The following is a 22,703-nucleotide window of genomic DNA, read 5'->3' as shown; positions in this document are numbered from 1 at the left end:
GAGTCTGTGGCATGAGCTATAGGAGTGGTGAATGATTTCCTTTTTAGAAGGATCTCCTTTGACTACCACAGCAGAGAATGAACTTGGTGTTGCGAAATTACCACTAGATCATCCCCTGCACTGCTTGAGACCATTGCTTCGCTAGCCACTCTCTTGACATTTGTGATATCATCTTTGATATCCTGGGTGTAAGTCTTAGCAGTGCGCGGTGGTGGCGTGATTTATGGTAGCTTAGCTTACCATAACATTTGAATTTCTGGGGATTTTCGGTTTTCTACCTCACTGATGAGGCCCAAAAAGCCTGAAACACATGTATGGGGTTATGTTGGTACTCTTGTTCAAAGGAGATTTGACTGCCCTTGTGGACGGGACAAATACTGATATCCAAATGGCTATTCCTCCGGTACAGAGTACAGTGTGCAAAAAGCGATGGCTGCAGACTCTCAAAGTGGAAAAAATACACAGAACAGGTTATCATGCCATCTTCTACTTCTGTGGGACACAAAATCCAACCAGCTACCTTGCAAGTGATACAAGAGGCTGTTGATATCTTTCGAAAACAGCAGTACTCTGTATACACTGCAACACACCACTCTGCAGGGGGGGAGCAATTTCGAAGTGCTTTTGAAGCTGTAATCAAGGAGCATAATAATCACTGCCCCCTACCTTAGATGTAACATGTGCAACATCTTCCCCTGTCCACATGCCCCTCCATATTAGTAGTTGGTGCCTCTTCCCTAATTTCCCTCCCCACCTTACTGTCTGACCTCTGACCTCTCCTGCAAAAAAAATAAATTAAAAAAAGGTTCCTTTAGGAACCACCTTTCACAGTTAAAAAATAGAAATAAAAAATAATAATCTTGCAGACTCCATCCACTTTACATTTCTCAATAAGATACTGAATTTTCTCCAACATTCCCATTAGCATTTTGTGGCTGGAACGGGGGATAATGGCCAGGTTATTGGCCCAAGAAAAGCGAGGGTGGATAACAAGGGCTTTGGGCCTTTATTGCCCGTTCCAGCCCCTGCAACAGGGGATGAAGGCGATAAGCACCCCGGTTTGCCAAAAAACAGTAACCCGGGAGACTAAAAAAAAAAAACTACCACCAGCATTTCCTTCCTACAGCGCAACGTGTGCAGCGGGAAGCTATAGGAGAGAAAATCCTTTTCCAACAATGCCCGCAGTTAAAAGGTAAGGCAGGCCACCATACGGAGCCCCTCCTTGCCTTTCCATGGCAGCTTTCAGGAGGCGAAGAGAAGAAGCAAATGCGGCAGCAGTACCTGCCCCCACCGAATAAAGGTAAGTAAGGGGTGAAAGAAAACTAAAAAAAAACTAAAAAATAAATAAAAATGGGAAGTCGGGTGGGGAGGGCGGGGGGAGATGGCAGTGGGAAGGGCCGGCCATAAGGTGGCTTTGAAAAATACAGGCTTGTACCGGCGGTTCAAGCCTGCGTTCCTAGCCACCTGATTGGCTGGCTCCCCCGCCCACGGTCCTAATGGACAATTGTATACTACAGAAAAATATAAAAAGGACATAATAAGAACCATAATCGATGGACCTTTTTAACTATCCACGGTTTCCACAGTCCCTTTTCCACGCTGGGGATTATTAATAGACCCGGATGGCACGTGCACACCATCGCACAGTGCATTACTTTTTAATTTTATATTCATAACACTCCATCAAAGCCTCCTTTCAAACAGTCACACATCCATCCACCAATCGCTTCCAAACACTGTACATATAACCCTATGACCATATTAAGCTTCCACACACCAACTGCCACTTAACAATCTTTTACAAATCTTTTGCATCTACCTTTCCCTTACTTATAAAAAAACAAATGTAAATGCTCCTATGAATGCACATATGCATTGTGTGCAGTGCCCGAATCGAAATTGGGGCCGGTTTCTGTCGTGAGGCAAAAGCGTATGCGATGGCCCAGAGGACAGGGAAGAACCTGAGGCATTTTCTGGGGACACCGCTTTTGTCGAAAGTCGGCCGTTGGGTATGTGCTTTGTGTTCATGGGCTATGGCCGCCGGGTGTCATATCTATCACAGAGCCGCCGGCCTACTTACTGGAGTCAGGGGCCCGCACATGGGGTTCCGACGAACTCTGCTCGCCTTCGGCGTCACTAAGGACCCCGATACTGTCCTTGCTGGAGTGCTCCGTCACGTCGATGGAGGCCTTGGCAAGCAGGCCAGCGTTTGGTGCAATTTCTTAGAATCTTAGGTTGAAAAAGTTTGCAGGACTTGCAAAGTTTTTCAGGGTGATTCCCTAGGGACAGTAATTGCACACTCGATGCGTGTCCTTCCAGAGGAAAATTTAAAGGGAGTTTTGTCCATTATTTATTGACAGGGCAGTTTGGCGAGAAAAAGGGAAAGGGGACAGCTGAATATGCATTCTTTCAAGACGTTAGTATGAAGAACCTCCCCCTCTCGCCCTACTGTAAGGGCCGAAGCCCAAAGAGGCCTGTGTAGGCAGCGTCTGGTCGCCTATTCAGTCAAGTAGTCGACAATAAAGTTCCTCGAGCAGTCTGTTGGCCGTGCAGCAAAAAGCGGACAAATAAGGAAAGAAAGAAAAGTCTATTAATAAAATTTCAACTAATCAAAGGCATCAGCCTGGAAAGGCACTCTGCAACTTGCGACCGACCACAATGGCAGAAAGAACAATTGGAGGGACCTCGACGCGTGAAGGACCATGGGATACTATTACTAAAACGCCTTGTCGACGTCCGTTTGAGTTTTGAAAACAAATCTTGTAATACTACACGACTACCACAAGATGTGGGACTATGCAGAGCATGTGATCTAAACAGATGCACAAGCTCCAGAAACAAATATATGGGATACATTACTCACCGTAATCGTATTTCTGATGCTTGTGTCTGCTTAGATTCACATGCTGTGCATAGGCCGACATCTAATGAAAGCTGCGGAGTATTACAGTTGTTTTCAAAACTTGAAAAGGGACGTCGACAGGGCTTGCCAGTAATACCATCACTAGTGTGACGTCCACTGTACCCATGATGCCTCACGCGTTGAGGTCCCTCAGACTGTTATTTTTCTGACATGAGGTACCATGAGGTGTAGCGCGAGTACAGTTGTATCCAAGCAGATACGTATCGGACAAGCTCATAAGCATCCATGCACCTTCTCTCCGAGGGGAGGAAGGGTGGGTTGCATGTGAATCTAAGCAGATACAAAGCATCAGAAGAACAAGTTACTTACCAACTGGTAACGTTCTTTCGATTGGATGTTCCTCCAACGTATTCCTCATCTTAGATGTATTCCATCCAGCTTTAGCTGCTTCAGAATTTTTTTTCGGCAGAGGGCGCCGGTGTCATCGAGTCGATGGTCCCTCGAAGGCCTCAGTCGAGGGTGACGTCATAGAGTATGCAAGTAGCACGCGCGGCACCCGTTGGCCTCAGTTCCGTTTTTCCCCCTCCCTTGTTCTAGTGTGTAAACTGTGCCGGTAGGCAGGTATCAGCCTTTCGAGAGTTGAAGTGGCAATAACCCAGAAAAATCTACAGAGGGGTAGGCTGGGAGGGCGATGAGGAATACGTTGGGAGGAACATCCAATCGAAAGAACGTTACCAGTTGGTAAGTAACTTGTTCTTCGAGTGGATTGTGTCCTCCAACGTATTCCTCATCTTAGATAGACTACCAAAGCAGTATGGACAATTATCTGGGGGAGGGAGCAGATTATTTTTTTTTGATACCCTTAAATGGCTGAATATAGTACTGCTTTACCAAATTTCAGCTCCTTAGACTGGGAAGCATCCACGCTATAGAAATTTGAAAAAGTATGCAGCGAAGACCAACTTGCTGCTTCACAAATGGATTTTATGGGAACACCTCTTTGAAGGGCTGTCGAAGAGGCGATGCATCTGGTGGAAGGGGCCCTTAAATCTTCTTGTGGTTCTTTTCCTGCTAATCTGTAGCATTCTGAAATGCAAAGCACAATCCAACGTGATATGGTTTGTTTTGACACCGATTGACCCAATTTCCTTCCGGTGTAGCCAATGAAAAGTTGATTATCCACTCTAAGCTTGGAAAGCCTAGAAATGTAAAAGCTTAGAGCTCTTCTCGGATCCAACCTGTGCAATCTTTCCTCCTCCTTACTAGGATGAGGTGGAGGGTAGAATGCGGGTAGAACAATTTTCTGATTTAAATGAAAATTGGATACAACTTTAGGTAAAATTAGGGTTTAACCCTTAACACCACTCTGTCCCTATGGAACACAGTATAGGGTGGCCCAGAAGACAGTGCCTGCAATTCGCTCACTCTTCTTGCAGATGTTAAAGCAACTAGGAAAGCAGTTTTCCATGTCAGCAATCTTAATGGACAAGTGTGCAAGGGTTCAAAAGGGGCACACATTAAAAATTTTAGAACCAGATTAAGATCCCACATTGGCACTTGGAAAGGATAAGGAGGAAACACATTGGTGAGTCCTTTTTAGAATAGTACTACTAAAGGAATTTTGAAATAGGAGCATTCTTGCGACGAGCGCTTGAAGATGGAAAGCGCTACAAATTAACCTTTAATGTTCCCAACATTTAGACCTCTATGTGCTAGGGACAAGAGGAAGGACAGTACTTCCGGAATAGAACATAGAAAAATGATCAACATTCTTTCCTCTGCACCAGTTGCAAAACTTTTTCCAACGGCAACGGTATAGAGATTTTGTTGCTGGTCATCTTGCCGAAAGCAACACCTCCATGACGTCATCTGGAAGGTCCCAATCCTTGTATCTCATCCTTTCAGATACCAAGCGTGAAGGTTGAGAATCTTGACCTCTGGATGGAGAACCTGACAGACTGAAAAACGATGGTCTGGAGGGTTGCCCAGAGCTTTGCCCGTGGTTATGATTAATTCAAAACCTTCCAGCCATCACCTTTCTGTTTTGCTAAAGTCACCCCGAGTGGGACGGGCATGCCCAGACGTTGGTCCCGAGTCTGCCGGGCCTAGAGACCCAAGCTACTCCTCACTGATGACGCCCAAAAAGGCTGAAACATGTCTGGGGATGCTTGTGGTCTCGTGCAGAAGGGATGTGACCTAGCAGTTCGGGCTGGACTGCCCCTTTTGGGGTAGGACCAAGCCGGATTTGCATATGGTTTTTCCCCTTCTGTAATGGCTTGGCAGGCTGAAAAACGATGGTCTGGAGCGTTGCCCAGAGCTTTGCCCGTGGTTATGATTAATTCAAAACCTCCCAGCCATCACCCTTCTGTTTTGCTGGAGAACCTGACCCTCCATTTGTGAAAGAACGTCCTCTCGGAGGAAGACGTACGGGGGGACAGATGGACATGTCTAGAAGGTCTGGGTACCACGTTCTCCTCGCCCAATCCGGGGCAATTAGGATCATGCGGTTTCCAAACCGTCTCAGTCTCCTGATGACCTGAGGAATGATGGGAATCTGAGGGAATGCATTTAATAGTGGAACGTTCCATTACACCACAAACGCGTCCCCTAGGGTTCCTCTCGAGGGAAATTCCCTTGAGCAATACCTTTCGCACTTCTGGTTGATTCCGGTCGCAAATAGGTCTACTTGAAGGGTTTCCCAAAGGCCGAAGATCTCTTGAATGACTTCCTGAGTCAGTTCCCACTCGTGGGACACCGTGCTCTGCCTGCTCAGAGCGTCCCGTTAAGGAGATTCCTTCTTGAATTGCCCAATACCAGAGCTGCAATGCCTCTCTGCACAGAGGTAGTGACCCTACACCTCCTCTTTTCTTTAGATAATGCATGGCCACTGTGTTATCCGTCATTATCAGGAAATGTTTTCCTCTGACAGATGGCAGTAAAGCCTTCAGCGCTAGTCTGATTGCTCTCAGCTCTAAAAGGTTGATGTGTAGTTTGGACTCCGATGGAGACCAACGACCGCCGATTGTCAGATCGTTGGCATGAGCTCCCCACCCCATGAGTGAGGCGTCTGTCACTACTGTAATCTCTGGCCATGGTTGCCAAAACTGTTCTCCTTTTAGAATATTCTCTGTGCAAGTCCACCACAGAAGATCCTGCCGAACCTTGTTCAGAATCTTAAGAAAATTTGTCATTTGAACTGAGAACTGGAACCATCGAGTCTTTAGAGCCCATTGAAGTGATCTTATCCTCAGGCGGGCCTCTGGCACAAAGAAGATGCAGGATGCCATGAGGCCGAGCAACCTTAAGAAGTCATAGGCCTGGTGATTTTGGTCATTTTGGAATTTGGAAACCATCTGAAGAATGTCTTGAGCCCTTGACTTGGGAGGCGAGCTCTTTCCCAAGGATGTGTCCAATACAGCCCCTATGTACTGGAGCTGTTGGGAAGGTGTCATTTGTGACTTCTTGAAATAGAGGGAGAAGCCCAGTCTGTGCAGGAAGTGGCAGGTTACTTTCAGATGATCCAGTGCTTGTTCGGCAGAACGTGCCCTGATCAACCAATTGTCCAGATAGGGGTAGACCTGAATACCCCCTCTTCTGAGGTGTGCTGCCACCACCACCATCAACTTGGTGAAGACCCTCGGGCGGAGGTGAATCCGAATGGCAGGACTCAAAACTGATAGAATGAGTGGCCAACTACGAACCTCAGGTATTTTCTGTGCTTGAGATGAATTGGCACATGAAAATAAGCATCCAGGAGGTCAAATGACACCAACCAATCCTGAAGGTGAAGGGCCTGAAGGATCTGAGAAAGAGTGACCATCTTGAACTTGTCCTTCCTGAGGAACTTGTTCAAGTTTCTTAAGTCCAAGATGGGTCTCAATCCTCTGTCTTTTTTGGGAATCAAAAAATACGGGGAGTACCATCCCTTGTTCCTCTCCGCTACAGGTACCGGCTCTATAGCAGCTTTCTCCAGCAGGGTTAGAACTTACTGCTGTAGGAGCGGGTCTGAAAACTTCAAAGGGTGTCTCCCTGGGGGATGTTTTTGGAGGTTGCGTTAGAAAAGGAAGGCAGTAACCTTGTGGGATGGTGAGAAGTAAGGTGGGATGTGAGAAGGTTCATGAGCGAATAAATGTCTTAGAACGCTTGTCCCACTTGTGTATCTGTCTTGGAATGAGTGTCAATGCAGTAGTGCTGAGTGAGTGAAAGTATGTACAGAGCTCCATGTAGCTGCCTTGCAAATACTGTCTAAGGGGACATTTGCAATGAAAGCCAGGGTGGCTCCTGGGCCTCTTGTTGAGTGAGCCCTGGGCCTAAAAGGCACCGTCTTATCTGATAGGGAATAGCACAGTTGGATACATCTGACTATCCACCTAGAGATTGCATTCTTTGAAATGCGGTCACCTTCTCTGCCTGGTGCTATGGAGACAAACAATTGATCTGTTTTTCTTAGCGGCCTGGCCTTGTCTACGTAGTAGAGGACTGCTCTCCTCACATCTAGTGTGCCGAGTTTTACCTCAGCTGAGCTGTTGGGTTCCTGGAAGAAAGCCGGTAGCTCAATTGACAATTTTACATGAAATTTGGAGATGAATTTAGGGGAGAACCTAGGTTGAGTACGTAAAACCAGCTTGTCTTTGTGTACAACAAAGAAAGGATCCTGCACCGACAATGCTTGAATTTCACCAACTCTTCTTATGGAAGGGATAGCCACTAAGATGGCAGTTTTATAAGTCAGGTGCTTGAGACTAGACTTGCGCATAGTCTTGAAGGGGGGTCCCATGAGCTTAGAGAGTACCACATTGAGGTCCCACACTGGCGGCGGATTGAAAACTGGAGGGTGGAGTCTCTTTACTCCTTCCATGAATGCTTTGATGACCGGTACTTTCCACCATGAGACCCTATTATGGGAAGTCGTGTAGGCTGATAAAGCCGCCAGGTGGACCTTTAGGGAGTTGAACACTAACCCCGCATCTAGCAAATGGAGCATACAAGTTAGAATGTGGGATGGAGTGCATTCTATGGGGTTGATTTGTTTAGATTGGCACCAAATTACAAATCTCCATTTGTCAAAGTAACAGTGCCTAGTGTTTGGTTTTCTTGAGTCCTTCAGAATATCCATGCATCTCTGTGGCAGGTTGAGATGTCTGAACTCTATGACTTCAGGAGCCATGCTGCCAAATTCATCGAGTGTGGCTGCGGGTGCACTGTTAGTCTCTCGTGCTGGGTGAGTAGGTTGTACTGGCACAGGAGTTTGATGAGATCGCACATCGCCAGTTTGCGCAGATGTGGATACCATGGTTGTCTGGCCCACATAGGAGCAACTAGGATAAGCGTCATTGGTTCCTTGTGTAATTTGTTCACCACCTTCCTCAGAGGGGTTGGTGGAAAAGCGTAGGCATATATCCCTGAACAGTTCATCCATTGGTCATTCCCCTTGGAGCCTGGCTGGGGGAACCTGGACGCGAAGTCTGGCCATTGACTGTTTTTGCTTGTGGCAAATAGGTCTATTGTGGGGAAACCTCACTGAGAGAAGAGGTGTTCTACGATGTCTTGGTGTAATTGCTATTCATATTCCTTTGGAAGGTGATCTCTACTCAGAGGGTCTGCTAGCGAGTGGAATTCCCCTGGAACATGTTGGCTGACAGGTAAATCTTCCGTTTGAGTGCCCATTTCCAAATTTGTTGGGCAAGCTTGGACAGATTATGAGAACGAGTATCCCTGTTTGTTTATGTAAAACATGGCAGTTGTGCTGTAAGGACCTGCACTGAATGGTTCGATAAGAGGGTTTCGAATGCCCGAAGCGCTCTGAATACTGCTAGAAGTTCCAGCAGATTGATGTGGTTCTGAGCAACCTTGCGAGACCACAGACCCAGAGCTGAGTGGTGAAGGTAGTGAGCTCTCCGTCCGGTTAGGGAGGCCTCTGTTGTGACGACGGCCTGAACCTCTGGGTCATAGAAGGGTTTCCCTTTCCTTAGATTCTCTCTCGTCCACCAGCGAAGATTCGGTCTAGTGTTGGTGAAACGACCACTAGATCGTCCCACTGACCACTTGCCCGAGACCACTGTTTCGCCAACCACTCCTGCAAGGGTCGCATGTGCAGGCGCGCATGGGGAACCAGGTAAATGCAAGACACCATCATGCCTAGCAAACGCATTGCTTTGCGCACCCTTATTTGTCAACGGGCTTGATATTGAAGAATTTGCAGCAACAAATTTCAAATTCTTTCCTCTAACGGAAAGGCCAACCCCTCTTAAGTATTTAGGACAGCTCCTAGGAACTGTTTGGAGGTGTCTGGCACGAGGTTTGACTTTCTCGTTGATGGAGTAGCCCAATTGAAAGAGGAGGTTGATGGTTCTTTGGATGTTTTGTCTGCCAATCAGGGGGGACACCCCTGTAATGAGTCAGTGGTCCAGGTAAGGGTACACTGGGTGTGCTGCCACCACCGCCAGTACCTTGGTGAATACCCTTGGAGCCGAGGCTATTCCGAAGGGTAGCACCTTCAATTGGTAGTGCTGGTTCGCTATCTTGAAATTTAAGAATCTTCTGTGCGCTGGGAACATTGAAATATGAAAATAGGCATCTTTCGTATCCAGTGTTGTCATGTAATCCCCTTTTTTAGCAGGGGGATTACCTGTTGTAGCGTAGTCATGCAGAACTTTTGTGGCTTCACATACTAGTCTAATACTGGGCGCATTGTGAGATCTTTTTTTGGCACAAGGAAGTAGGTTGAATAAATTCCAGTTTACCTGATTTGCCGGGACAACCTCTATGGCGTCGTTTGATGGAGTTGCGATCTCCTCGAGGAGGATTTTCTGATGTTCCTGCAAGTGTACTTTCTGTCGTGGAAGAGGGTCGTGGGGGCGCTCTAGTAATTCGATGCAGTAGCCTCCGGACACTGTGGACAGCACCCATCTGTCCAAGGTGATTCCCTCCCATGTGTGGGTGAAGTTGGTAATGCGCCCCCCTACTGGGGATCCATGGGAGGGGACCTGAAGCGGAACGTCACTGTTTGGCAGGTGACATACCACCTCTAGCGGGGCTGCCTCTTGCCCCGCCCACAACCTCTGCGCTGCCCTCTTGAGTAGCGCTGGGATGATTGTGACTGATAATTCCCCCACGATGAGCCCTGGTTTTTGCTATAGTTTGACCCTCTTTGGTAATTTTGGCCTCGAAAGGCCCTCTTTCTAGGCCCCTGTTTCCCCTCTGTCCAGAGGGTTTTTGTTGGTGAGTTGGCCAAGGGATTTTAAGGTGTCGTACTCATCCTTCACCGTTTTGAGTGCATCTTCGACGGCTTTGCCGAATAATATGTTAGGCTCAACCAGCATGTATATCAGTGTTGCCTGAGTTTCTGGCTTGAATCCTGGTGGTCTTAACCGTGCATACCTCTTAATGATCGTACCTTCAGCGATTATTCTACCAGCATTATCAGCCGCGTCGAAGTTTGTCTTCAGGAGACAGCCCGACACTGCCCTCCCCTGAGCTGCTACTTGCACTAACTGGGACTTCAAAGGTTTAGGTGCGGAGGAAAGCAATGCAGATACTTCCTCCCACTTATGGCAATTAAAACTTGCTAAGAGGGTGTCACTGTTGGCTATCCTAGCCTGATAAGCCGCAGATGAAGTGACTTTCCTCTCAAGACCATAGATTCTTTTGCTTTCCTTATCCGGAGGAGCCTCCGAGGAAGCAAGTGGGGTTCCTGCTCTTTTTCTAGTGGTGGTAACGACCATGGAATCTGGCTTTAGTTATCTCTGGATATATAAAGGGTCAGAGGGAGCAGAGTGAAATAACATGGATTTACTGCACTTGTGAGGTTAGGTGTCTGCAAAGAAGGCAGAATTCTGCGCTGGACTGATTTTAGTAAAGGGATGGATTGAGTTATTGCCCTTTTGTCTCCCAGGATTTGCTCTGCGAAATCCCTGTCCTCTTGAACTTCCTGTGTATCTATCTGTAGGTGTTCTGCAGCCTTAGCCAATACTTGATGAAGGAGAGGCCGATTATCGACTGGAGAATCATTAACAGGAGGGCCCTTAGGAATTGGGGAGTCTAAAGAGTAAGCTTCAGCCTCAGCTTCAGCCTCCTGGTCATCATTCCTGTCGTAGGAAGGGTTTGCAGCCTGTTCTCCTCGAATTGAGGGTCAGGTTCTTCATGGCAAGAATTTAGGTCATAAGGCTCCACTACAAAGGGGTCTATGACCAAGTCCTGAAAGGGAGTATCAGAGTGAACCCTCTTAGGAGGGGGATGAGGAGACACAGGAGTGGCCCTGGAACCAGAAGGAGCTGAGGTGGGAGGGGTGTTCTTTTAACTCTGAAAATAGTTTGGATTCTTTTCATGAAAATCTGCCATAAAATGTCATCCTTCTCATTACTCTGTCTATATCCTGCGAGCTCCATTCTTTGGAGCTAGGTATAATAACAGAATGAGGGGTAAGGCCCATGCCCTAATCTGTGGGAGGTATAACCTTGGTCTTGGGGGCTGACTGGGGTTCTTTTGATTTTTTAGCAGCCTTGTCCTCCCTATGCTTCTCTTTACGAGTGCGAGTATCTTTGGATGACTTGTTGAGGTGTTTACCCCCTCCCCCATGGCCAGAGGTGGTTTTACTAGAATTCTTGGGGCCTTCCGCTTGGTCCGATGCATCGCGTCGACTCTCGGGGGCATGATCTGACGAGGAGAATCGAATTTTGGGTGTAGGGTTAGACGTGGAGCGTCTAGTTTCGGTAGTGGGTTGAGACAAAGTGTCATCGTCAGACGATCGGGTCTCTGTGGCGGTTTGATGGATGACACCTTTCCCGTCTGAGGACGGGTGGGCCTTGTGGGGTGACCGGGATCAGGAACGCCCAGAGGACAAGAATTTGGTAGACCGCTCTCTAGGTGTCGACCGTTGCCGATCGCTCGACACGCGTGTCGAGTCTCGGCTGGGGCTAATGTGCATGGTGGTGGATGTTTGTGTTGCTCTTTTGTCGCCGGGTGTGGTCCCCACAACATGGCCACCGGCCAGTCCTACGGGGTCAGGGGTCTGCACCTGGGTCGATTAAGCCGCCCTGCTGCCCTCACCGTCCAAATCGGCAGCGTTGCTGCCATCGCTGAAGGTGCCCTCTACATCCATGGCCTTGAGCTGCCTGGCGTAGTGGGCCCAGCGCTTCGTGGAGCGGTCCTTTAGGGTTTTAGGCTTGAAAAGTCTACAAGATGCCTCAAACTGGTCCTGGGGGAGACACAAATTGCAAACAGTATGCTTATCCACCCAGGATAACATTTTGTTACATTTGGGGCAGAATTTAAACGGAGTACTCTCCATAAGGTCAAGGTATGGCAGCGGGGCGAATATATGTATGACCCCCCCCCACTCTCCCTAGTGACTGGTCCAAGGCCCGAGGTGGCGTTCCAAGGCCTGGGGTCCGTCGCAGCAGTCTTCAACGGAAGTCTCTCCGATCGTCACCAGCTTCATTCTTCTGTGTTCGGTGAATAAACGATAGGAAGAGATCTAACAGTATTTGAAATATATATAAGGCTGTACGTGGAAAGGAACTCCGTACACATGCGTCTGACTAGTATGGTGGAAAAAACGATCTGAGGGATCTACACGCATGAGGGATCATGGGTACAGGGGACGTCACACTAGGGATAGTATTACTGCCACGGCCTATTCGACGTACCTTTTCGAGTTTCGAAAACAACTGTAATACTCCACAGCTTCCACTAGATGTCAGCCTATGCACAGCATGTGATCTAAGCAGATTCCACCAGCCTCAGAAAAAAAAAATCTCTCTCTCTCAAAAGTTTGAAAGACTAAGTCTATCTATAAACAATGGGTTAACAAGGACTTGGTAAATAAAGAGAAGTTAACAGGTCTGGAAAATTAAACCATGAAACAGACTTTATATGAGGTTGCACATTCCACTTTGCATTCCAGTGTTTTTGTGTTTAATCATATTATAGAGATTGTTGGATGCATTACTGTCGGTAGCAAGAGACTTGTTAAATGACCTACTTGAAGCTCGCCCAGTGGTAAGATCTCATCTCCAAGAAATGGCAAACGACCATGCCAAGCCAAATGCCACCCCCATTGCATAATAGGATGTCCAAAATGATCTGATCCCACCAACACTCTGCAAAGTTCGGCAAAAGATGCATGAAGAACAACTAAAGAAGAAGAAAAAAAAAAAGGATGTGAGTAACAATACTTTCTTTGCATCCCGTCTCTTTGCTGACAAAGGAAAGTAATTTGAGCAATAAATTAAAAAACACCCAAGATTCTCACAACTAAACAATATTTAACAGTTTAACTTTACAAAAGCACACATCCCGAACAGGCACCTGAAGTGCAACTAGTTAGTTTATGTTACAGATCAATGAAGGACAAGTGAAACTGAATAATGCAACCTTAAAATAAGCAATTTTATTTGTTGGTCTACCATGGTTTTATTCCTTCTCAATGGCAGCCCATACCAGAACCTCTTTGTAGGATGCAAGCGACAAGCAAAAAAAGCCACTCCTTGTCCCTTCAACTGTGCGTGTACATTTCTGCAATCGAATTCACGCATTCCGGTTGGGGGTCTTCAATTCGACTTCTCATGGTATTGACAAATTTATCTTTTTAGAAATACTGATATGGTTTACAGTTTTTTACATTTTGTAATGATCCTTTCTGCCAGATTTGGGCTAGTCTGTATTTTACCAAAATGTTTGAAAGACCTGGCTATTGCAATATCAAATTGTAATATAATATATTTGCCTAGCTTTGATGAACAACTAGTCCCCTTGTAAGAATGGATACAATAATATTTGCATGTTTTACAGGAGGCAATTGTTAGGAAAGATTTTCTTTTTCAAACTTTCCCCTTCATAGTTTCCTATGGAACCACATTTTTGCTCTGGTTATGATCCCGTCCTTCAGCTTCAATTCTCTTGCCTTATGCTCAAATGTTATGGGGAAACTGATCAGTTCTTCAGACTATCAGTACTGGGAAACGTGGTTTCCCTTTTGAATTATTATATGTTTAACATTGCATAAGCAACTTTACAAAAGTATCCCCATTGCACTGAAGCGTACCATCCAAGATTTTTACACAGAGGAATTTGGGTTACTTTTATATGTGCTGTGATGAATTGTGGGAATTCATCCCTTCTCCCCCCACCCGCCAAGGGGGTAGGGAGGGTGAGCAACCCCTCCCTGTGAGGCTAGCAAGCTAAGCCTGCATTGCAATACCCTCCCTATGGGGATAGAGGCAAGCAGGACCTCACCGGGAGAGACAACCCCTTTGGGGACCAGGACGCCATTCTCAGGAGGAACTCCCTAGAAGACCCTTCAAGATGAAACCAGCGTATATTCCTGATAGGTAAAACTTCTGAAGAACAAGTTAACATCTGTTACTGCCAACCTGACTGAGAAAATATCCTTTTTTAAATCCCAGTTTACTGTGAAGAAGAAGCAGCCCTATGGAGGAAAAGAGAACCAAGTACAGAAAGAGAAGAAGAAATGGCTTTGTATGCAGGGAAAGCCCTCCAGCTACATCATCCCATCCAGGGAAATAGAAAACAGACCGCGAGATTCAAAAAGGCACACCCGCTGATTAAAGGTAACTGAGGCAAGACGTGAAGTGTTCTCCCGTCGTGCAAAGCCCGGAGCTGTCCGAAGTGCTACAGTCAGTAGCTGGACACTCAGCAGGGAAGCAAGTGAATGCACGATGTCCTGACGAGCGAGAGCGAGTCCCAGAGTGGTGGGTAACCACGGGAGATTCATGGTGGATTGGAGGACCAAATAACTACGGTGAAAACATTTGAATACAGCGAGCTCGGGACAATTCGAAATCTGAGAAAGCAGACTGACAACTAGGAAGAAACGAGGAGAAAGAAAAGCACAGACATGTGAGATGTCAGAAAGGAAAAAATTAAACCCATTCTGAATTCGTCAAGAACCAGTGACATGAACCCTCAACGCGAAAGGTAAAGGGGGTAACGGGATACCTGGGGAGGACAGAGTGAATGATTGCTGGACTACTCGTACTCGTCCCAGTCAAAAGAGTAACAATATAATAGGAATGAATGAGAATCATTATCAGGATGCTCATACTAGTCCTCAGTCAGGAGAGTAAACTGAACAAACATGAAATAAAAGAAACCAAGAATCATTAAAGAGCTCTTACTCATCACAGTCAGGAAAGAGTAAATACAAGAGTAGTAGAAAGAAACCTGCAGGACAAATACATTGGGAATGATCTTATTGGTTATAACGCATATCAAGAAGGTCCAAGAGACAGAAGAGTTGATCATAAAAAAAAAGGACTATAGCAATAAAATCGAACTTTGTGAAAATATCACAGGAAGCTAAGAAGGAAAGACTAAGAGAAATTAACTGTTCGGGAATGTAAGACCCCTGAGGGAAAGAATAATTGTGAGAACAACCACCCAGGTAAAGAGTAGGATAAACCATAACCCACAGTAAAATCCACATTAATCGAACTGTATGAACTGGTAAAAGTGATTACTAGAGACTATCTAAAGATCATCTATTGAAGAGTGCCTGGGAGACCAGAAACCTTAGGAGAAGAGAGGCTTTCTACCTTCAAGTTTTTAAAAATAGTGGTAGAGTCGAGGGGGCGCTGTTGAACAGCAGTGGAAATGGCTGCCTAGCTTCAAGGATCCGTCCTAGGAAAAATCCTGTCACAATGATATCTTGCTGGGTGCCTTTCAAATACGAATATACAACAATAGGACAAAGAGGAAGACGTTGTGCGGCACCTGGTGACTCCTCAAGCCTCATGGTACAACTGCGTTGAAGAAATTATGTAAATAAGCAGACTGGAACGTGGTGTGGATAAAATTTGCGATAGACTTCCATGCTGAGGGAGTCAACAACGAAGGCGAATGCAAGGCTTGTGCGGCCTGCCAGGGACGTAGCTGATCGCTACACATCTCTGTGTATGACTCCAGGGTCCTTCTTACACTTGTATCAGCGACAATTGTCTGCATCATGAATCTTTATAGGAGTCAGGCTAGCGGGACCATTGCACTGGTCGACCAGTGGCGCCTGACTACCTCCGTGACCATCGGAGCGGCCGGCAAACTTCAAGTAAACTGCCTAACATCCTAGGAGCCTTCGCGGGCGTGCAGTGAAGCGCACCGGACCTGATCCACCAATGGCGGAATACTGCGAAGCAACCCCCGACTAAGACCATTCATACCCTGCGATTGCAGGTTGGTACGGAGGGACAGTGAGGGGAGGAAGCCGTTCTCTCAACATCCAAAACAGCCATAAGGTACCCAGCTTTGCGCCCTGCCACACACCCTGTTTTGTCCCCGGTCTTCTCTGGGGATGTGACACCCCCTTCCGGCAGCGCTTTGGCACCTTGATCATAAGGCATCCTAATGGTGGATCGGGCAGAGGAGGTCTGGTCATTATCGGGAGAGGGCCGTGAACGAGTGCCAGCCGGGCCGCGAGGTAAAGGACGCACCACATCTGAATCAAACAGTGTTGGCGGAAGCCAGCACCAACACAGCGTGGTTGGATTCCTCACAGCACCCCGCCCTGCTCCAGTACATGGGCGATATATATAAATCTTGCTCGGGGTGAAGTTGCGGTCCAGGCATGCCCCCCTCGGCCATGGCCACGGGATCTAAAACAACTACCCCGCTTCAGGAGGCACGGAGAGTGGGAGCGCCCAACGGCAGCAATATTGGATGTGCACCTGACTTTGCTCAATATACTCAGCAGTGTGACAATGCACAACACCATTTCCTTAATGCCACTGGTCGATGTCAATAGCAGTGAGCGCCGATAATCGCATTATATAAACATCCTATAGGTGGAAGTGCGCAACGACGCCATAATGCGGGCTGGCCCCAGATAGCACTGATGGGACACGAAGCACTGAGGAGTGATAATGTTACGGCCGCCTGACCCCTGGTCTCCCCCTCGACACAACTGTACCAGGAACAGCACTGGATTCTTAGCCCCTAACATATAAGTAGATCCTGCTGGGACACAAAAGGTGAAAACAGGGTAGCCCCATAGACCTGGGGCAGAGTAAGCATGCTTTGCAGAAGAATACCGTTTGAAATCAAAACAAAGGGAAGCATTCCTTTTTTCTAACTGTTTTCAGGCATTACACAAAATCCTGGGAAGCAGACAGAACTACGACACTCCATCTCAGTGCAGACCTGTGCTTGAGAGCTACTTGGAAAATGCCCGTAATACAATTGGCATTAAAATCAAAAGGAGAATTGACCCCCTAGTCTACAATACACGCGACAGTGCCATAGTAGTATAACCCACCCTGGAGACGCATCTGCTCGACCTGCAGGGAGACACCAAAATATACCCAGCTGCCCACAGTAGAACGCTTCTCCTCCCGGAATTGTGGGAAGATGAAGAAAGGCGCAGGGGGCAAGAAGAAAGGCCCAATGGATTCTTTCACCAGCTCACAAACTCCAGTGACAAGCACATCGCCTCAGTCTGATGCTGAACCGCCACCGGTTTATAGTGAAAGGTTCGAATACAAAAGGATCGAATGCAATACTTCGAACCAAAATGATCGGGAAAAAAAAATAAATTTGAAAGCCCGGTTTTTTTTTGGGCCTCTCACCCCCAAACACCTGTTTTTTGGGGGAAATACAACTAATATTTCCTATACGAAACAAAACAAAAAATACATTAAAAAAAGTAATTCGCACAATTTTTTTGGGATCCTTTGGTTTCGAACATATTGCATTTCGAAACTTTTTATTCGTAACTTTGAATGGACACCGCGCCGACACCTCCAATTGACAACGAGAAGACCAGCTTCTTCCAACAGTGCAGGCCGGCTTTAGGTCCATAAATGTCAAGCTGGACGACATAGTTGCAACGATGGGGTCACTCAAATCGAAGCTTGAGAAGGAGAGCGGACGAATAAATGACGCTGAGGCCCGAATTAGTGTAACAGGACAAAGTGGACCAACATGATCGGGATAGAACAAATCTGAAATTTGAACTTACCAAGATAAAAGGCAAATGTGATGACTTAGTCACGATCTAGGAGAAATAACGTGTGTACTGTTGGGGTCGGGAATCAGCCTGTAAAGGCCAAATGGAAACATACGTGACGTCGCTCCTCAAATCCCTGTTCTCTTCAGCCTCATTTCCTGAACAATTTTTAGTTGAGAGCCCATCATATGTTGGCCCCAATACCAAGACCTGGGGCTCCTCCCCGCACTATCATTGATAGATTGTTAAATTACAGGGACCTAATACTGAAACTGTCTAAAGTACAAGGAACTCTATGATAGGAGGCAAGCAATATACACAACTATTCCAATTTTACAACAGGGATACAGGCTCAGAAGAACATGCAGACCGATGAAGAGACAGTTGAGATTGCAGCAGGTCCCATATGCACGGATATTTCCGGCAAAACTTCAGATTCAACATTCAGGGAGGGTGCACTTATTCGAGAATCCTACTGAGGCCATGAACTATGTGGAGGCTTCCATCCCGAACCCTCCCCAACTCTGAGATGGAGATCGGAACAGAAACCAAAGACCTGAAAACGGGGGAGAGGATCCTGGTGACTGAAAATATGAGACAAAATATATCTGACATGTCCTGGGTGTGTAATGAGAAGAGGTAGACAGGCACAAATAAATGAGTAAATAAATAGCCCGGGCGGCAGCATGCGCCTGACAGCCTGGTTAAGGTAGCTGCAGCTAACATGCCTCGGGAAAGTTGCATGAGTTACTCTGGGGTCACATACCCCCAGTGACCACACAGTCTCCTCCTGCTTCGACTAGGAACAACAAGGCCATCACCATGGACTCTATCCGCCCACTCATCCAACCCATAATCAATCCACTTCACACCCCTGTACTAGATCAAGAAGCTCTAGTTAACACGTTCAATACAAACTTACAACTGGCGCTAGACCAAATCGACCCCATCAAACCCAGAAAAGCTAAACAACCCAACCACCTCAACAACTGGTTCACACCTGAACTAAAAGCATTGAGGAAAACTAAAAGAGCTGCAGAATCTACCTGGCTAAAAACCCTTCACCCCTCAACAAAGATCTCTTCAAGATAGCTGACACCACTTACAAAAAAGCTATTATCAATAGCAAAAGAGTCATTTAACAACAGAATACAAAACGCCAAATCCAATGTGAAAGAACTCTTCGCCATTCTCAGAGAAATGGAAGCACCCAAAACCCCCCCAATCCACCTGTGTCAAAGACGCCACATGGTGCGCCAACATGCAAAAGGCACTATTAGACAGAATAGCCCTACTCCAAACAAAAATAGAAGCCAAAAGACACCTCCTAGCGACCAAAGGTACAAACACCACCAACCAAATCCACAAACTTCCAACACAACAACGCAGAACTCTTCGAATTTGCCCCGGTCACCATTGCTTAGGTTGAAGCAATAATTACCAGCCTCAAACCTTCAAAATGTCAAGGGGACATTTGTCCCGCATCCTTCATTAAAGAAGGGGTTAAGGACTTTGCCCCATTCATCACAACGATCATAAACGCTTCCTTCGCATCATGTACTGTACCTAAGAATCTGAAAGACGCCTGGGTCAAACCACTGCAAAAAAAAAAAACTCTAGATCCTAACATTCCCACTAGTTACCGTTGCATCACCACCGTCCCATTCCTGCTAAAAATCCTGGATAAAGCAGCCTATATCCAAATCCAGAACCACCTCGAAATGCATAACCTTCTGGGCCTCCGACCTAGACAGCCCTTCTATCTAGATCTGAAAATCCAAATAGATGAGGCTAAAGACAAAGTCCACCCCTCCCTCCTACTTCTTGACCTCTCTGCGGCCTTCGACCTGGTCGACCATAACATCCTAACCACACTTCTAACCACCACTGCATCCTTCTCACCTAATGCAGCCAAATGGATCCAATCCTTCCTATCTGAAAGATCCATGAGGGTGGTCTCAGACAACGAATCTGCAGAACCAGCACCAATCATGTGCGGAGTTCCCCAAGGTTCTTGCATCCCCCCCCACCCTCTATAACATCTTTACTAAGATGTTATTTGACCTCTTTGATAACAAATGTCCTATACACCAACTACGCTGATGATACACAGATCCTCATCACACTCACAGGGTCACATGAAAGACTCAGCCCTTCTCAATGAAATTTACAGCAAGATCCAAGACTGGATGGCTAAGCATGGCCTCAAACTGGACCCAAAATATAACTCATTCAACATCAACGGAAACCATATTGAGGTCTCCAATAATGCCAAAACACTCAGTGTCTACAAGACAAGTCAAGGCCACTGCCTCCGCCTACACCACTAAACTTATAACAGCCTGCAGACCATTTCTATCTACCCACTGCTGTAACATTCTGGCAAGAGCCCTGATACTCTCCAAACTCGACTACTGCAACTCACTATACCTAGGAACCAGCAAGCAAAATATCCACAAACTTCAAATCTTACACAATATCGCCCTTAGGGCAGCCCTCAACATCCCATGTACGGACCACATCACCCACGCAAGACAGACTGCCAACTGGCTCTCCATAAAAGACAGAATTACCTTCAGGACCCTCATGATCACACATAACGGCTCCAAAATACCTTGTCTACAAATTCTGCACCGGAACATCCTCCAGACCCACTAGAACTAACTATGCGCACTGCCTCAACATTCCCAAATACAGACTCCAAATCAGGCGGCACTAGCTTCCCAGTTTTAGCGGCAAAAATATGGAATTCCATGCCTCCATCACTGAGAGATGAACGCCACTTCCCCGCCTTCCGCCTCAAAGTCAAAGCATGGCTTTTCTCCGCAAACTCTTGCACATAACTCCATACCCACTTCTTCCACTTTCAACTTGTAAATACATGTATATTGTTCAAATCCCAGTTTAGGATACATTTTCCTACTACTCAATCTTGTAAAATGACTAACACTGCACCTTAACCATGTCTGCAACCAACATCACCAACCATACCTATGTATATTGTATATTATGTAACTGTAAATTTCTGTAATTATATAACCTCACATGTATGTAACCTCTACTCAAGCCCAAGCGCCTAGCTACCCCTCGGTTCACCGCGCTATATATGCAAATAAACTAAACATCATCACATGGTGCGGGTGGTGGCAGGTGGAAGGTTGTGCCCAAGTTAAATTACAAGTTGGGGGGGGGACGACTTTGCAAATCTTGTTGTGAGGTGGTAGGGCAACGAGATGTAAATGCTTTAGATAAAGGTAACGTACAAATTGGGAGGGTGGGGGGGGGGGTGTAAACGCTGGTTGGGGGAAGTTAAAAATTGAAAATGCGATCGGCCACCAGGGGGCGCACGGATGCTCGCCTCTTTCAAGTGAGCTCTGTACCTCGTGTCCCGTAATGCGGTAAAAGCCCCCACCGCTTGACACCCCTGTAGGCTGAAAACCACACGAAGCAAGGTCGGAAGTAAACCCCCCCCCCCCCCCACAGCAGGGAGAAATCCCTAAGAAAATCGGAGCCAAATTCGCAGAGAAAAATGATATTCCTCACTGTGCCTGCAGCCACGACACTCAAGTCCCCCCATCCACCTTACAGACTCGGCGATGTAGGCCCCTACGGTGGAGCGCAGTGCCCTGAGGACCCCCTGTGGGCGCCCACAGCATGGCAAGCGGACGAAACTGAGGGGCCCCATCCGTCACCGCCGGCTCCAGTGAAAGTGAGGCAGTCTACGACGCGAGCGCAGCACATACATGGTGGAGATCCGCTCGCGGCGGACCTCGGCTCAGTGCGCCGCCTCCGCCCTTCACACCACACTTTGATCAACGCGCCTGGTGCTGGCGCTCTGCAGTGGGCCTACCGAAGGGAAGAAGCAGTGTCTCTACTAGACCCTCAGGGAGGTTAAAGGTGCAGGAGACAGCTCGCGCCTAACAAATAAAAACTGTCTGCATGATGATATAGAGAGAAAAAGTGTATTTCTCCCAACCCAAGATCAGGAAGCAGCATACGCCGATGGCCCCTCTCAGGTCCCCCCATAAGCCCATTGAAAAATCCAGCAGCCAAAAGGGCAAACCCCCTCCCCCTCCCCCTCCCCCCCAACAGTGAGCCCAGGCAAAAGCAGACCAGGGAGGCGACCCAACCCCACCTAATCGCCGCACTATACAGTGGGACCACAATATTCTGGTGCCCCAGTACTCCAGAACAGGCAACCACGACTCAAGCTCCCCTTGGGGAACTGGGCATGGCGAAGGCCGTTGGGAAAGGCCGACGCCGCTCTCTGCAGCTCCGCTGCGAGGGCCTCACACCAGGAACCCCCCCAGGATCCACAGCTGCAGCCCCCACCCCGCCGCCATTATGATGCACGCGGCCCGGCCCGCGGTGCACATGGAGGAGCAGAGCCCCTCCCACACAGCGCGACTCGGCACAGCTGATCTGCCTGCCGCGCCCGCCAGCCCCTCCTCTCCTGCTTTAAAGGGAGAGGAGGCAGACCGGCAGGCGAAGCCGCAGTCTGGCTCGACGGCGCGCAAGGCGCCATTATGCTGTCCCACACAAGGTAAGGCCACTTGCCTTAATATCTGCATATCCCACTCATCATGGGGGAAGGCCCTCCCTACTACTTTGCGCACAGTGCCGTGCAGCTTCAGAAAAGCACGACTCCGGTCGCGCACCTGCCCCACCATCACCTACACCCCGAATATAGTAGACCGTAACCTAAAGGTAGGTCTCAGATGTTTGCCACCGTCACGCAGGCACAACTCCAACTCGACTTACCCGGATGACACTCTTGTGCCCCACAGGCCTGCCTGCGCCATGGCACCATTGTACACTGAAGCCACTGCACCTCATCCCTGCCCAATCTCATCAGACGCCCAAATCAAAATGCCCATTACTAAC

At 47.5% G+C, this 22,703-nt stretch overlaps 1 protein-coding gene across 1 annotated transcript in view; it reads right to left on the bottom strand.

Annotated features, from left to right (window-relative positions):
• Window positions 1-22,703, bottom strand: part of PTDSS1 (phosphatidylserine synthase 1) — a 1,048,798-nt gene that overhangs the window by 370,895 nt on the left and 655,200 nt on the right. Inside the window, exon 6 of the mRNA XM_069621400.1 lies at window positions 12,846-12,997. Coding sequence (XP_069477501.1) covers window positions 12,846-12,997 — 152 coding nt within the window. The remainder of the gene's footprint in view (window positions 1-12,845; window positions 12,998-22,703) is intronic.

Source organism: Ambystoma mexicanum, chromosome 5q (assembly GCF_040938575.1).
Source record: "Ambystoma mexicanum isolate Mex_15411 chromosome 5q, UKY_AmexF1_1, whole genome shotgun sequence".
Lineage (NCBI taxonomy): Eukaryota > Metazoa > Chordata > Amphibia > Caudata > Ambystomatidae > Ambystoma > Ambystoma mexicanum.
Note: the sequence above shows the minus strand (reverse complement) of the source record. Positions and strands in the feature narration are given on the sequence as shown.